Source organism: Ambystoma mexicanum, chromosome 2p, assembly GCF_040938575.1.
Source record: "Ambystoma mexicanum isolate Mex_15411 chromosome 2p, UKY_AmexF1_1, whole genome shotgun sequence".
Classification (NCBI taxonomy): domain Eukaryota; kingdom Metazoa; phylum Chordata; class Amphibia; order Caudata; family Ambystomatidae; genus Ambystoma; species Ambystoma mexicanum.
Genome location: NC_090923.1, coordinates 302,341,365 through 302,358,744, shown reverse-complemented (window position 1 = coordinate 302,358,744; position 17,380 = coordinate 302,341,365). Strand labels below are relative to the sequence as shown.

The 17,380-nt window shown below is 46.9% G+C and overlaps 1 protein-coding gene across 11 annotated transcripts in view; it reads left to right on the top strand.

Annotated features, from left to right (window-relative positions):
- WNK2 (WNK lysine deficient protein kinase 2) overlaps nucleotides 1–17,380 on the top strand; it is a 1,473,871-nt gene that overhangs the window by 984,472 nt on the left and 472,019 nt on the right. For all 11 annotated transcript variants that reach the window (XM_069643592.1, XM_069643590.1, XM_069643588.1 and 8 more), the window contains one exon: nucleotides 11,959–12,551. In XM_069643592.1, coding sequence (XP_069499693.1) covers nucleotides 11,959–12,551 — 593 coding nt within the window. The remainder of the gene's footprint in view (nucleotides 1–11,958; nucleotides 12,552–17,380) is intronic.

Genomic DNA, 17,380 nt, shown 5'->3' with positions numbered 1-17,380 from the left:
TCGATATTGAATCGGCCAAAAAAACACTAATAGTGGAATACTTTCTATGTTTTTACTTTAGGAATTGAATTCAAGAACATGTATATTGTCGGAACAAATAGTGTCATTGGCCCTGAAGATGGACTGTTGTAAAAGTCCGAAACGCGTTGGCAATACATTGAAAAACCCTGATGCTATTTTGGAGTGGTGATTTCTAACCAAAGAACTTTATTTTTGTTCACTTTGTCATCAGAAAAAAGGACTTTGCTAACCTTTTGGATTTGAATTTGTTTGAATTTTTTGAATACTTTATGTGTGAGCCAAAAGCCTTTAAATTGACGGTGTGGATAACAATACGGTTTTGGAAAAAATTGTACACTTTGTTTAAAAAATTGCACACTTTTATTAAAATAACCCATAGAGGGTGTTTATATCTCTTACGCTGTAAATCTTTATATCAAGGAACTGATTACATTGACTGCGGTTGACTTAATGAATAGCCAAAATTTGTGTATTGAACTTGGAGTGTAAAACAAAATTGTCTGGTATATTAATATGTAATTGGGTGTTATACACCTAACTTATCCTCCTCTTTCAACATAAGTAATCATAACCTTATTGAAACCCATAATAGCAAGCATTGGGATTCTTATTAGATCTTGTGCGCCTGCGACATCAAAGAACTTTGGGGATTACATCCCTTTTGGAGTGCACTAAGGGTTGGCAGGTAGCAATACATGCCCTCTTTTCCTTACTTTACAGCCCTTTCCACACTCTACTCCTCTTTCTCTGATACTCTTGATAATCCTGCCCACGTCATGATGATCCGATTGAAGCCCAGATCCAAGTGAAATTCTTGGTACGACTCTGACCTAGTGACCCTTAAACGCAAGTGTAGAGTGACTGAGGGGAAATGGTGGGCTTCTTGTGCATCCTCTGACCAACTGGCTTGCTGCCTGCTCCAAAGGCAATACTGGCTCCTTGTCCATACTGGGAAGAGAGCCCATATCCAAGCCCGCGTCTCTGCGGCATCTAACAACTCGGCCAAACTCTTTAAAATCTGCAAGGAGCTGGCCAACCCTACTGCAGTCGCTACCTCTCCTGTCGCCTACCAGGCCTTTTGCACGGCCCTAGCCTCTCATCTCATCTTAAAAACCCATGACATCCTGTCCACCCTCTCGTCCTCTCCTCCCCCTTCTCTGATACCCATGGCACCCCTGCAGCCGCTTCTCCTCCCTCATCTTTTCCCCTGACAAGATATCAGATAAGTCTGATGTTTGAAAGTCTCATCAAAACAGGTTCTTCCCTGTTCGTCCAAAACCATCAAGGACCACATTGACACCTTTGCTCCAGCTCTGGCCAACGTCTGTAACCATTCCTTCACGTCTGGAGCCTTCCCCACCCCTCTGTAATGCTCTCCTGTGCACCATCTTCTCAGAAAACCAACAGCTGACCCCTCTCGCCCGATTTCTATCACTCCCTTCCCGGGCAAACCGTTGGAAAAGCTGGCCATCTCCCAGCTTAATCTTCACACCGACTCTGTTGGTTGTCTCCATGACCATCAGTCTGGCTTCAGAGCTGCCAGAAGCACGGAAACTGCTCTCCTGACCATCCATGAAGATTTGCTCTCCAACCTCTACTCTAACATCCTTTCTGTCCTCATCCTACTTGATCTCTCTTCTGTCTTTGATGCGGTCAACCATGCCATCCTGCTCAACCGTCTGTGATAACCTGGGTATCACCGGTCAGGCCTTGGCCTGGCTGACCTCTTTCCTCTCTTATCGACCCTCCCAGGTCCAATTTGGGTCCTTCCTTTCCTCCATCCCACTCTCTACATGCGGTGTTCACCAGGGGATCTAACCTCTCTCCCTGGCTTTTCAACCAATATCTGTTACCCCTTGCCTTCCACATTGCCGCTCTCTGCTCCAACTTTCAGTGCTATGCGAATGACACTCGGCTCGTTTTCAAGCTTCCCTCCGCCACCTCTTCTCCCTCCTTCCTCTCTGTCTGCCATCCAGGAGCGGTGTGCCGCCAGTGATCTCTGCCTTAATGCCAGTAATGCTGAGATTCTCCTCATTGGCACACCTGTACCCTCCTTTCCTGTCACTCTCTGGCCGGCCTCCCTTGGCCCTCTTCCTGCTCCCACCTGTGAGGCTAAGAACCTCTGGGTCATCTTCGACTCCACACTCTCTTTTTCTCTTCACATCTCTGACATCTCTAAGAAGTCAAACTACTAAATGCACCTCCTCCGAGGTATTCTTCCTTTCCTCTCCTTCCCCCAGAAGCTTACTGCCTCTAGAGCTCTGGTTCTCTCTCTAGACTACTGCAAGAGCCTCTTTCTAAATCTGCCTACTTCTACTCTCTGCCCTCTGCAACCCATCCAGAACAGGACTGTAAGACTTGTCATTGGCCTCAAACCCTGGGACCGTATCTCTCCAGCCCTGAAATATCTTCATTCATTCACCCTCTGCATTGTCCACCATGCTTTCTGGGGCCTGGGTCCAAAATACCTTCAACTCTCCCTCTGTCAATACCTTCCCACTCAAGCTCTTTGCTTGGCCACCTCCAACTCCCTCACGGTCAGTCGCTTCTCCAAGCAATGAGTTGGGGTAGATCGCTCTCCTTGGCTGGGGCCTGCCTCTGCAACAGCCTCCCTGTCGCACTGCAACTTGAGGAAAACCATCTCTGGTGCCGGAAGCACCTCAAGACCATCCTCTTTGCTTCTGCCTTCGCTCTTCCTCTCCCCTGCTGATCTGTCTGATTCGGCTCTGATTTCGGGCCCAGGTCCCTGCCCACCCAGCCACACACCCGCACTGCCCCCTGGCAACCCTTGCATTTCAGTCTGTATCTGTAACTCTACAGTCCCCTTCTGCACTTATCAGATACCCCTTGTCTGCGCTTCTCACCTTGCTGGCACCCTACCAGTTGTCGTTTTTATTCCTTGCTCAGCACTTTCCACCTTTTCCCCCCTCCCTTGCACTTTGCCCCTTTCCCCCTTCTCTCTCAATGTCACTGGGTTTAGTAAGATCGTTGTTTTGTCCTCCCTTGTACCCCTCCCTTGCCACATTGCGCTCTGAACCAATTGTGTATGAGAGCGATACAAATGAAATAGATCAATGACCCTCTGTATAAGACCTGTCATACAAGGGTATTGAATTCTGTTCGATCCTTGAAACGTTGGGTAACAGTTCTCTGATCGTGATATGTGGGGACTTGGAACCCCAATATTTCCCAAGCAGTAATGGGTAATCTCCTAGACTTTACATTTGCAGGACAGTCTGTCAAACTGACCACATGTTGTAAACGTGGAGCCAGCTGCGCCAGTCTGTTATACCCTCGTCATTTTGAATTGGTCAATGGAAACTTTCCCTCTGACATTGCCCCGAGTTACACAAGGGTAAGGAGATTGACTAGTAGTATAATCGACTATGTATTTGTCTCTAAACCCAAAAATGTAATTCTGGATGTGTGTGGGGGCGAGGGGAGGGGCTGGATTGAGAGTGATCACTCTCCACTGCTTGTGAAACTGAATTGCACAATGGTTAAACCGACTCTTGTGGATCTTGGCCAGCTGTCGGTAAACAGCGTCTTGTGCCGGATATGCTGGCATGATGAGAATTTTAGGAAGGCTTCAACTAAGGTACGGATTAGCCTTAATGCTTTCCGTCAAGTCTGGGGTTATAATTGTTGTAAGAGTAACACCATGCCCGCTACAAGTGCAATAAGTAACTTTGAAGCTTGTATGGAATGTATTAAGGCTAGCTCGGTAGGTCCACCAACATTTTTCTTTTAAATAACTTGCATGTGTTCCCATAAGACTCATACACGATAAAGAAATTCAGGCAAGGAAAAGACATTTGCGCCAGGAACCGTGCAACATTTCCCAAAGGGAGCACGAGGCTGCTGTACAAGCTGGGGCAGTGGGAATAGCAATAAAAGGGGATGCAATTTGGCTAAAGAAACACAAACTTGAAAAGGAATGCACAAAATGGCGCCTTCTGGTTTGATCTTCTCAGTCAAATTATCCTGCGCTGGGACATGTTCGTGGCACAACACTTCACAGGAGAGGGGTCGTATAAGATTCCGGATCACTTCGCTGGCGCTGTATGGTCATGCACGAAAAACAGCAGAGACATAGACAATATAATTAGGTCCAGTAAATCATCCTGGGCGCCAGGCCCAATGGGGTGTGCAGCTCGCTGCTCAAATTAGACCCAGTGGTGTGGGCAGAAGTCCTTCATTGGTTGTTTAGCTGGATTGGGGTACTGCAGATTATCCCCGAGTCATGAAGATGCAGCATAATTGTTCCCATCCTTAAGAAGGGCAGGCCTGAGGAGCCTAAAGATTATCGCTTACTGGTGATGCTGGATATCTCAGCAAAGATCTTCTCCCAAGTAATTCTGGCAGAACTGGAAGACTGGGTGGCAGTGAACAACATTATTCATCTAAACCAGACAGACTTCCGCAAGGGGTATGACACCACAATTAATAGCTTGGCTTTGGTTACAAATATTCAGCAAGCCTGGTCTATCTGTAAGACATCAGTGTACGCTGCATTTAAAGATTTCAGTGCGACGTGCAACACAGTAGACAGACCTAAATTATGGAATAAACAGAGTTATTGGGACATACCTGTGGGACTTCTCAAAATGATTATTCAATTATACGACTGAACGCGTGTCAAGGTTTGCGTTGATCAGCCGGGGAGGACTCCTGGTTGGGTTGACACAAACAAGGGGCTCAAACAGGGGTGCATTCTAGCACCCATGTTATTCAACATTTACTTAGCAGGCCTTGGTGGGGGAGATTGCTAGTCACTCGGAGAACCCTCCGAAGTTAGGGGATGCTTCAATTCAGTGGCTGGGTTACGCCGACAATCTTGTCATTTTAGACTTTACTTCCTGGGGTCTGCAGGCGACCCTGAATAGAATGCCACTTTATGCGTAAGACCATGGTCTCGTAATCAACACTGATAAACCATGGTTTTTGGCATGAGGGGCAGGAGAATAAAAGGGGCGTCTGGGTGCTTGGAGGGAGCAACTGTGGGGGTGGTTTCTGAGTTTAAATATCTTGGGATTTATTTAGACGTTGAGTTGCGGGGTCCTGCCACCTGGAACTTATCAAACTGAAAAACTGCTATTGCAACTTGTTTGTTAGTCTTGCTTGCTAGCAATGGAGGTGGATATTCCCTGAAGATTATATTGTGCCATGCCAAGATTGTGTCAACCATCGTTTATGGGGCAGAGATTTGAACACTATCTCATGTGGGCGATATTGTAAGATTAGAAGGAAAGTTAGGAGACTACTCCAACTTCCCCCCCACCCCCAACCCCCCCATGTGTGTCTATTGAAATGCCTGATCTGGAGTTCAATCTAACACTTATGTAAAGTTGCAAATTCACTGTATATCAATGTCACTTTTTTGGAAAATGTGCAATGCACCAAATGACTCCTTGTTGGGTCTCTTGTACAAGGTCGCTCAAACCAGAGCAAGGCACAGGCCAAATAGTGATATATTAAAATGTAAGGCTGCTGGTAACATTTGGCTGGAGAGGGCACTCGACCAGCCCTTGAGTTGGCCACTTGGTAAATTTAAGAAGCACATAAAGTCAGTTTTGTGCTCAGATGCCCATGAGCAATGCATAATTAAGTTGGCAAGTAAAACGAAGGCATCATGCTTCCTTGACTATTTTTACATACAAACTGCTACACCGGGATACATTGAGAGCTTCCCTGGGAATTATGTGGTCTGGGACTACGTTAAAATCAAGTTCAACAGTGTAAAGACACACAAGATAATTGAGGCCTGGCAAAATATCCCACAGAATTAACGGCAGTGCCGATTATGTGGAGAAGATTGTGTTGAGACTGCAAAACACCTCCTAATTGGTTGTGAAGCGCTTCATTCCCTACAGCTAACTGCACTCAGAAGGGTGGGTATACAGGTATTGCTCTCATCTGACGAGGCATGGCAGCTTTTTATGGCAGGGAACTCGGAGGACTGTATATCACTTTTCTATGCTCTGGAGGAACATTTTAAAAATGTTGTATATACTGTTTTAACAAGTGATTATGTTTTATGATGTGGAGTTGGGATTACTTATTTTAAAAGTTGTTTTGTGCAACTGTATAAAATAAAGAAAATAAAAATACAAATGTAAACTAAGACCCTACCCACCCCTATACTAACATGCAAGCCTATTGTCTAAGGAGTGCCACAGTATGTTTAGTGAAGCAAGGGATGGGAAGAAGAGAACCATAGATCATGCAGCACACAATTCTAAATCCCTAAACAGTCACTGTAAACCTAAACCTCTAGGACACAGTATTAGAAATGTGCACCATACATTGAATGTAGGACCTAGAGTTGAGATGGGGGTATATTTGAGAAACCAAGCCAGAGGCCACCAAATGACAGTACATTTACATTCACAACTCCACTCCGTGCACACCAGGGGAAAACAAATGAAGTAACACTTTGCAATAATACATTGTCTCAAGACTTTTCCAATTGACTGTAGTGTAATGCAAATCTTACAAATATTTAAATATAGTCTGTTATACAATCTAAAATTCTAGTCTTTTGCCAACGAGCCGCAGGAGATGGCAGATAATGCCCTCAGAGTGCCAGATTCAATATCCAGCATCTACAGAAAGAGATGCATTCTAGCAGGAATTTGGTCAAAAGAGGTCTATGGAAAAGTGAGGTTGAAATACACCTGAAGACTTCAACTATGGGCCATGTAAGAGTATGTATCGTGAATAACCCACCAACACAGGTCACAGAGTAAGGTAAGCATTCATGGTTCCCAAAAAGACTTTTCAGAAGTGATGAAGCAACCCAGCAAGTCACACTTTTCAGGTGCGGTTCAAAGGATCTGATCCACCTAGGGACTTCAACTTTGGAATAATGATGACCTGGAGAGCAGAGAAGAATAACGTCCTTCACAGGAGTGAGACCCACCAGCCATAAGTGAAAGCAATGTTGCGGTTGACTAAAGTCAGTAATAGGAACCCGACCAAGCAGGTTTGAGCTGTTCGAAGGGCAGTCAGCCACTAGAACACAGTCATGATTAAGACTGATGGAGATCCTTTATGAGCAGTGGGTGTCGGTTTTGGGGTCCCAACACCCTTCTGGCTGATGTTAGAGCTGTATATCAAGGTGTACAGCCAGGACAGTAAAATAGGAAGATGGTAGTAAAAACATCCCCGAGATGGTGCCAGAATGTATGGCCTGGTCCAACACATGTCAACTACCAGCAGCAGAAATGCGACTGCTCAGGACTGTCCTCCAGGAGCCAAAAATTAAATGGAGCTTAGGTAAAGAAACACAAAGTATGCCATTTGGCCATGCTTGGCCTCAAGTAAGCAGCAGTTTTTCATTGCAAAATTCTTCCAACAGGAAAGTAAACATGCAGCCTTCTCATGAAAATCCAGTACAACAGAGGTAAAGATCAGTGTTTGCCCTAGATATACTCCTGGGCTGGCCTACGCAAGACCTCAAGTCACACACCAGGGATCCTAACAAATGTGTTGCCAGCCAGTCAGTCCAGTTCACCTCAGAAACTGCCAGCGTTTCACCTACACTATCCACAGTCTGCCCGGCCAGGTCGCCCTCTTCCTCTGCGAGTAGGCTGACATCTCCCCTTCCCTCCTTACCTCTACCTCTCGAGCTCTCCTCCTTCGAGACCTGAACATCCACCTGGATGCTATTAGCCCCTCGTCTGGGCTCTTTTGCAACCGCTCTCTCTCTCTCTCTCTGTCTCTGTCTCTCTCTCTCTCTCTCTCTCTCCTGACTGACTCTCTCTCTTGACTCACTCTGCAGGGCACACCCTAGATGTTCTGATCTCTTCAGACCTCCCCCTCGCACCACTCCTCTTGGAGTGACCACTTTCAGCTTTCCTCCCACCTCTCTGTCTACCCCTCGGATCAAGCGGACCCCAGCACTGCCACCCACCTTCTCGGTTATCCGGCCCATGAAGCATGTGTGAGTTGAGACATTCGCCGATACTTTCTCTCCTCCTACACCTTTGGCTGACTCGCACTATGACACAGCCCTCTCTAACCTTCATCTTTCTATCTCTAACACTATTGACGTCCTTGCCCCTGTCATGAGGATTGGTTTGAAGCCCACATCCAAGTGCAAATGTTCATACGATTCTGACCTTGCCAACCTTAAACACAAGAGGAGGGCGGGTGAGTGGAAGTGGAGGAAATCGGGAGCATCCCTTGACAAACGGGCCTGTCGCCTGCTCCAAAAGCAGTATATACTCGCTGTCCTCTCTAGGAAGAGAGCCTACATCCTAGCCTGCATTGCTGCAGCATCAAAAAACTCAGCCAAACTTTTCAATATCTGCAAGAAGCTGGCCTATTCTGTTGTAGTCTCCTGTTCCCTCCCAGGCCCTCTGCATGGCTCTGGCTTCTCTTTACACCACTGAAACTCAGGACATCCTGTCCACTCTATCTTCCGCTACCTCCTCTTTTTCCTCCTATGTCACCCCTGGCCCCTCTGTGGCCATTTTTCCTCCTCCTTTCCCCTGTTCACCCCAGACGATGTTTCTAGACTAGTCCTATCTATGAATGTCTTGTCAAAGCAGGTTCTCCCTTGCTCATCCAGAACCACCAAGGACCATATCGATACCCTCGCTCCAGCCTTGGCTAATTTCTGCAATCACTCTTTTTCCACATTAACTTTCCCCGTCCGTCTTAAGCACTCCCTTGTGCACCCCCTTCTAAAGAAGCCCTCTGCCGATCCTACCTCTCCGGCTAACTATCGCCTGATCTCCATCACTCTTTTCCTGAGAAAACACCTGGAAAAGATGGGCATCTCCCAGCTTAATCTGCATACTGAATCTGTTGGTTGTCTCCATGACCTCCAGTCTGGCTTCAGAGCTGGCAGAAGCACGAAAACTGCTCTCATGAACACCTGTGAAGACTTGCTCTCAAATCTTGACTCTAACCTACCTTCTGTCCTCACTCTCCTCAATCTATCCTTTGCTTTTGACGTGGTCACCCATGCCATCCTGCTCAATCGCCTGCGCGACAACCTGGGTATCACTGGTCAGGCCATGGCCTGGTTGACCTCCTTTCTCACTGACCGACCCTTTCAAGTCCAACTTGGGTCTTTCCTCTCTTTTATCTCTACTTGTGGTGTTCCCCAGGGGTCTAACCTTTCTCCCTGGATTTTCAACCACTACATAACAACTCTTGCCCACTGCATTGCTACATTGTGCCCTAACTTTCAGTGTTATGCGGATGACACCCAGCTCTCCTTCAGGCTACCCTCAGCCACCTCTGCTCCTTCTCTCATACCAGTCTGTCTGGCCACAATTCAGGAATGGTGTGCCGCCAATGATCTGTGCATTAATGCCAGTAAGATTGAGATCCTCCTCATCGGGACACCTGCTCCCTCCTTTCCTTTCTCTTCTGGCTGCCCAACATGGGCCCTCTTCCTGCTCCTTCCTGTAAGGCTAAGAATTTTGGCGTCATCTTCGATTCCACCCTCTCCTTCGCTCCTCACATCTCTGTCTCTTAGAAGTCACACCATTAGCTGCACCTCCTGAGAGGTATTCTGCCTTTTCTCACTTTCCCCCAAAGGCTGTGTCTCCAGAGCCATGGTCCTCTCTAGGCTGCCCTATTGCAACAGCCTCTTTCTAAATCTGCCTGCCTCTACACTTCAGCCTTTACAACTTGGCCAGAACAGGACTGCGAGACTTGTCCTTGGCCTCAAGCTCTCAGGGATCGTATCTCTCCAGCTCTGAAATCTCTTCACTGGCTCCCTGTGCCTGCAAGGATCAAGTTCAAGACCCTTTGCATTGACCACAAGGCTTTCTGCTGCCTGGTAGAGCACGATCTCCAACTTTCTCTTCCTAAACATCTTCCTTCTCGAGCCCTCTACTCATCCTCCTTCAACTCTCTGAGGGTCAGACACTTCTCCAAGCAGAGAGTGGGAGGTAGATCTCTCTTCTCAGCTGGGGCCCCCATCTGGAACAGCCTCCCTGCCTCTCTTAAACTTGAGCAGGACCTCCTCCTGTTCCGAAAGCAACTCAAGACCTTCCTTTTTTGCTTCCGCTTTCTATCTGCCGCTCCCTTTCTGATGTCCTTAACTGCTCTGCACATTGGTCACCGGGCCACCCACTGAAACTCAGGCCCAGGCTCCTGCATGTCCAGTTGCCCTTGCACTGCCTTCGGGCTCCCCCAGCACTTAAGGGTCTGTACCTGCAATCCTACAGTCCCGGGTCTCTCTGCACTTATTTCCCGGCAGCACTCCCTGAGTTACCTGCACTTAACCCTTTCCCCTACCCCCTGGCACTTCTCCCCTCCCCGCACTTGCGTTATCTGAATGACACAAGGCCTAGTAAAATCAGTGTTTTGTCCTTCTTGTGCCCCCCCGGCCACCCGGTCTTGACTTGTGCCTTGAAACACTTGTCTACAGGCATGTAATAAATGACTTATCATATATCATAACATACACTCTCAACAGGATGGGTAATGGATTTTCTTGGGCCAAGGACTGGTCTTCACTAGTCCAAACCACTATACAGGGTGAAAGGCTGGGCTCTGAAGCCTGTGTGCACAACTGCCATTATATACAATTCTTTTTGGGTGGTTTATGTAGTGCTGCAGTCACCAGAAATCTAATTTCAGAGCAATTGGTAACTTATTACCCATAAAGTGTTATTCTGTTCATCACACGGGTGATTGGGAAAGTGAAGGACTGAGTTGGCCAAACCAGAATATCGAGCCCATGACACATGGTAGCTACATGTTCCTAAGGAGAGGATGTTACGCTTCAGTTATCCTGCTGACTACCAAAAAGGTGCATTTGTCTAATCCTGCAGTGATGTATGAAAACGCAAAGGGGAAGAATGAAAGTTTTAGGAGTCCCTACAAAGGGGAGCAGAACCTCCAAAAATTAAATTCTGCCTTAATATATTGTCCAAGATAAGGCCTTACTTGTAGTTTGGTGAAGATCCATCAAGGAGTTCAAACTGATGGGGCATGCATTGGACAGGGGGTACAACACCCTAAAAGCCCAGGATGGAGAATATCCCATATGTGTGGAACTTTGAGACTTGATCTAGAACCTCCCAGTGGAGAGGAGCAAGCGATTGGGCAGCATGGGGATATACTCTTCTAACGGGACCAGAGATTTTAAGGTACTTATTCTGTTTTTGGCCTATCCTGCATAGGTTTCTCTCAAATAAGCAGTTTTCTCTCGTGGCCCTTTCAATGGTAACCAACCTCCCACCCATGACCAGTATCACCAAACCTTAATTACACAAACAACAATTCATACATTCACAAGCCAGAGTGTCTACAGTGTCTCTAGATGCCAGGACCAATCGTACCTGAACCATTGCAAACATTGAATTTGCAGACCTATACTACTCTGACCATACTTTTAGGAGGTCGGAGTGCTTGTATATAACAGCATGTCCCGACCTTACAGTACCAAATAGAAATCCCATAGACCCACATTCATCACTGCACATTCCCAACTCCCCCGCCAAGTCATTTCACCTCATTTACCCCTTGGAGCTATACCATGACATCCTGATCATTGGCAAGAACATCTTTAATCACTCGGCAATCAACACCTCCACTAGGTCTAGTGGCTGAGGTGCGCTTTATACACCGCATATAACCAAATATAAGCACATTTTCGGAATACTATTCTTCAAGGTTCTTGTTTGTTCTTACATGCATTATGGGCATTCACCAAACGGATTGTAAAGAAGGCATTTAAAATGGATGTAGGTCTTTAGGTCTTTTGAAGTATAGATGTATTTAGAAAGAAGCTGCATTCTGACACCAGGGCTGCTTATCACTTGTTTTGATTTGATTTTGCCAAGGTTGCACACAGGCTGCTTGAAAGATGTGCAAAGGTTGTTGTGTGGAGCCGTGCATGTGCTTGAGATGTCAAAGAAAATTTGGTATCAATATTTAATAAAAAACAACTTGTTTTCCATGTTTCAGGTGACCACAGTGCAGCCCTCTACAGAAAAGAGGATGGATCCTATTAAAAGGACGAAGGCCCGGGGTTCATCAGGACAAGCTGTGACTTCACGTGGAGCCTCACACGGAAAGCATACTGGTGGTACACCACCTAAAACTGTTGGACGATTTTCAGTGTCGGCCACAGACGATGAAACGTCAAAGGTGTCACCGAAATGTTTGAGACATTCGGCTCCCCCAGATGTCTATTTGGATGACCCTCCCTCTATTTTGCAGATGTCGGTTCCCCGAGCACAGACTGCGTCGCCCATTTTGGGGCACGTTTCTAGTGATTCTGAATGTGATGGCTCCCCCAAACAGAAGTCCAGGGATTCTCGGACATCTTTGCCAAGCAAGGGCTCAGCAAATGATTTCATGAAAAAGGCAGCTGCCTTTTTGCATAGGTCTAAGCAGGTTAATACAAAAGGTACCGCTTCACCAAGTGGCAACGCCATGAAGATCCCCACCATAAACATAACCACTTTCCACTCGCATTCTTCGTACATGAGCAGTGACAACGACTCAGAGTTTGAGGATGCAGATATGAAGAAGGAACTGCAGAGACTGAGGGAGAAGTGAGTTGAGTCAATTGTACAATTGTAAGGTTTGCGTTGGCAGATAAAGATAGTGTATGGTGACTAACTAGAACTACAAGTTGAAAATATGGCGCTCGGGCATGTTAATCACACATTCTTTTCCCCTGGTTTCTTGAGGTATCCATTCCTTGTGCAGTTGTAAATGTGATTATCATGTTTTAAGGCTAGTCATTCTGTTAAATTTGAGAGGAAAGGTATGTGCTCATTTTAAGTTCACCTCAAACAAGTAATCTGTGGCCCTCTTTTTCGAGGGGCTGATAATTGTCTCAGAGGTAGTTAAATGTGCAAAGCGAGGTTCTCTGCATATTTACCTGCTTCTGGGACATTTTGGAAGGCTTTCTCTAAACTGAGTGAGAAATCTGGTCTGCAAGTTGCTCACACTGTGTAGTTGAACCAACTTTGCCTCTGGCAGCATTGGGTTTGATGTGTGGTATATAAACTGGAATATGCCAGGAATTGGCCTTCATGTTTACGCCTAAAAACAATCCTTGGCAAAGCCAACAATTTTTTGGCTCTTGTGTATACATGGGTTCTGCGATTTACAGGCACTGCCATAATAGTACTACCTTCTGATAAGATGGCAAATGCTGGCAAATGGTTCCTTCCTCCTTTTCCTCCTTCGCCTCTGTCTCTCTGGAAGAAGTCACCAGAGTTGTCAGCTCCCTGAAAGTCTCTTCCAAACAGGTTGCCCTTTGCTCATCCAGAACCACCAAGAACAACATCTCCTCTCTCGCCCCTGCTCTCACTGATCTTTGTAACCACTCCTTTGCTACTGTTTCTTTTCCACCCTCCCTCAAGCACTCCCTTGTGCGCCCCTCCTTAAAAAAACGCCAATGGAACCTTCATGCCTGGCCAACTCTCGCCCCATCTCCATCACCCCTTTCCTGGGGAAATTGCTTGAGAAGTTGGCCCTCCCCCAACTTACCTCCTACACTGAATTTGTAGGAGGTCTTCACAACCATCAGTCTGGATTCTGAGCAACCAGAGGCATGGAAACTGCTCTTCTGAACACCCGTGAAGAACTGCTCGTATCCCTTGATTGCAACTCCCTGGCTGTCCTCACCCTCCTTAATCTCTTTTAAGCTTTTGACACAGTGAACCATTCCATCCTCAGAAAAAGGCTCCATGAGCCCTAGGTATCTCGCAGCGGGCACTGGACTGGCTTACTTCCTCCCTAACAGACTGCTCTTCCAATGCCGTACTGGGCACCTTCTCCTGCCCTACTTCCTTCTCTTCCTGTGGTGTCCCCCAGGGCTACACTTTCGCCTAGGCTCTTTAACATCTATCTTACTCTGCTGACACACATCATTTACTCCTCCCCCAAATTCCAGTGCTATGCTGATGACACACAACTCTTCTTCAAACTTCCTACAGACACCCTTGCACCCTCCTTCATCCCTGACTGCCTCTCGACCATCCAGGACTGGTGTACTGCTAATGATCTTTGCCTCAGTGCCAGCAAAACAGAGATCCTCCCTAATGGGACCCCAGCACCCAACCTCTTCCCTTCACTCTGGCCTTCTTCCAAGGGCTCTCACCCTGCTCCCTATATGGAAGCCAGAAACCTCAGAGTCATCTCTCTTTCTCTTTCTCTTTCTCTCTCTTTCTATCTCTTTCTCTTTCTATCTCTTTCTCTCCTTCTGCCCTCATACTCAAGACATTGCCAAGAAGTCCCACTTTTAGCTTTTCCTTCTGTTAAGGAAGGCATGGTATGAACAGTAAGACAGACACAAGTGATCACAGTTCAAGGGTGTTTATTGAACCTTCACAAGGGTGGTATAAATGCCTATCTAAACCTAAATCTACAGATGGGAGCAAGCTACGACATCAAATAATAATGCAGTCCTACTGGAGTCGTGTCAACATAAAAGGGCCTATACTAAAAAAAAACCTATTGCCAATCTTTACTACTAATTTAGAAATAATGTGGGGTGATGTTCATGAAAAAGAAAAGTGTTCATAAAATGATAAGTTAGGATGTTCGGGCCATTGGCTTCCCTTCCCCACGTTTTCAGCACGGGACAAGGCGGTTCACTCGAGCAAAGCACACACTCTGGCTTCTGCGGCACAAGGATAAAGTTGAATTATCAAAGCCATACGAATGTGCACAGGGTTTAGCTTGACCCCTGCATGACCACTTCAATCTCAACCTTCCTTTTACTAACATTCAGCTCAATGTTGGATACCTAACAGAGACTTTCGGATGAGCACCCACGTGGTGCCGGTCCACTCTATGTAGGTTATCTTTTTAAAGTTCACATCATATCTGCGTCGCTCTTTGCAAATGCCTTGCACGCTTGCCGCTTGCAACCTTGGTTCCAACACAAGCTGATTTGGTATCAGTCTCTCAGACTCACCGGCTGCGCTGTCTTTTCTGACACTGCGTTGTCATCAGAGTCGAGGACAGTACCACGGCGGCAATCGCTCCTCCCCGCCTTGGTTATCGATGCAGCAGAACCCTGGGTACCCAAGCCAGCCTGTGCAGGTTTTATCAGCGTCAGTTCCTGGTCTTCAGTTTCTTACTTTCCAAAGCTCCTGAAAGTAAGTCTTTAGCGGTCACAGGTGCTTCCCTCCTTGCGACTCTCTCTGGTCTCGCAGTCTTTCTCCTTGTTAGTAATTGCCATCTTGGAACTGCTGTTTCCTCGTGTGGTTTACCCTGCTCAGAGTGTGCTTTCATGCTCCACCTTTTATCCATGTGGGAAGTCAGGTGTGTTTAATAATCCGTAATTGGCTGACCTTGCCTGGCCATGGTGTTGGGACATGTCCGGTATACGGTTCTGAGGTATCCTACCTGGTAGGGTGGGGAAAAGAGGTTATTGGGAAGGGGATACCACATCTCACCCTCTGGTGTCCTACTTCCACTCCCCGAGAACCCCTCGTCCAGGTGATCGTCCCGCACTACCCCCAGGAACTGAATCCAAAAGCGATGGCCATCTCCTAGCCACCTGTATGACAGATCCCCGGGGACTAGCGGGTGATGAGCTTTTGGGTTTCTCACACTCCTGAAAGGAATTCTACCTTTCCTCACCTTGCCCAAGAGACTCAATGTTACCTGTGCTCTAGTTCTGTCTAGGCTTGACTATTGCAATAGTCTCCTCCTTAATCTACCTTTGTCCACTCTGCGACCTTTCCAGCTAATCCAGAATAGGGCAGCAAGATTTATCTGTGGCCTCAAGCCCAAGGACCGCATCTCTCTCCTGCCCTACAAACTCTTCACTGGCCCCCGATCAAAGCACATATTAAATTCAAATCCCTCTGCATCATTCACAAGGCTGTGTGGGGCCGGGGACCACTCTATCTGCAGATCTTTCTTACCAAATACTCCCCCTCTAGACATCTGCTTCCTCTGGAACTCACTCCTTGCATGTGGAGCGGTTTATGAAACAGAGCAGTAGGTTGGTCGCTTTCCTCAGGCGGCTCCCTTCTTTGGAACAGCCTCCCCTTTCCTCTTCGTCTGGAGCAGTACCATCTTCAATTTATGAAAAGCCTCAAGACCTTCCTCTTTACCTCTTCCTTCACTTCCTCTCTCCCCTGCTAATTGCATAGTAGCTTGACTGGTGTCCAGGGTCCTTATGCATCCTTGGGGCCCTGACCTCCCCCATCTTTCATCCCAGCTGCTGTCTATCCCCTGCACTTGCCTCAGCTCACCCTCCAACACTGGAGATTGCACTTTTTCTTCATAGCACTTCTCCTTCTGCTCTCCATGAGCACCACAGCACATATGCCATAACCCTCTCCACCTGCACTTGCACGTTGTGAACACTCACAAGGCATAGTAGGTGTCTTCCCCTGCCCCTGTCCCCTCCCTGTTGCCTTGTGGGTGCCTTGAACCAATATTTGCTTCCTGTAGGAGCACCTAAAAAGTGAACAATAAATACTAACTGGGCATGGTCTGCCAGTACTTGGTAAATACTGATCTGATATATATATTTGGTTTTTATATATCGTAAAACTAGCTATGAAACAACGGAACACAGCACAAGGTTTACAGATTAGGTAAGGAAGGAGGGATTAAAGTATGTGAGACGGGATGTTCCAGCCATACTTGTAAAATGTGATGTGGCAATGCAAGGAGCCTAGGTTGCATTTCAGTAGTAACTAAAGAGTAAGGACTCCTGTTCCTTACTGAACTGCAATAGTGATGTTACTGTTTGGATAGTCACTAAGCTTATTTGCCAGTAATCAATGAGAGGGTAACAACCAAACAACCACAGGCTGTGTCCCTCTTCTCATCCCATCTCACTCATATCTACATTTCCCATGACAATAGTTGCAGGTTTTAGGCAGTGTTCTCACCGCCACCTAATAGCCAAGGCTATTTATTGTACCTGAAGAAATATTGTGTTTCAGCGGCCAAGGTCTATATTATATGTGCATGCCGATAAATATTCAGCGGCCAACAGCAAGAAGGAATTGTGATTAATGTGTCCCTTCTGCCCAAGGGAAGTGAGCCTGCTATGCAATAGTTTTTCTGGGATACCACTAGTGCTGGCACCTCCCCTCACCCCCACCGGGGACAAGGCATGTCCAAGTAAGGATTGCGTCCCAACTCCCTTCATTTCAAACGCCCCAGTGTTTGCCATTTTCAATTCCCATATAATCAACAATCGCGTACAGGCCCCCCTTAAAGTGGATGGCTTGGTTTCTGACCTAGATTTGTTGCAGCCTCTTGTTGGAAGACCAGGACTAATGCAATCTTCCCCTGCATTGCAGGGAGGAACCTAAATACAGCTGCATGCCAACCGAGGAGGAGAGCATCAACCAGAGAGTGGGAAATGGTGGCTTGCGCATTTGTGCAGAGGAGGGAG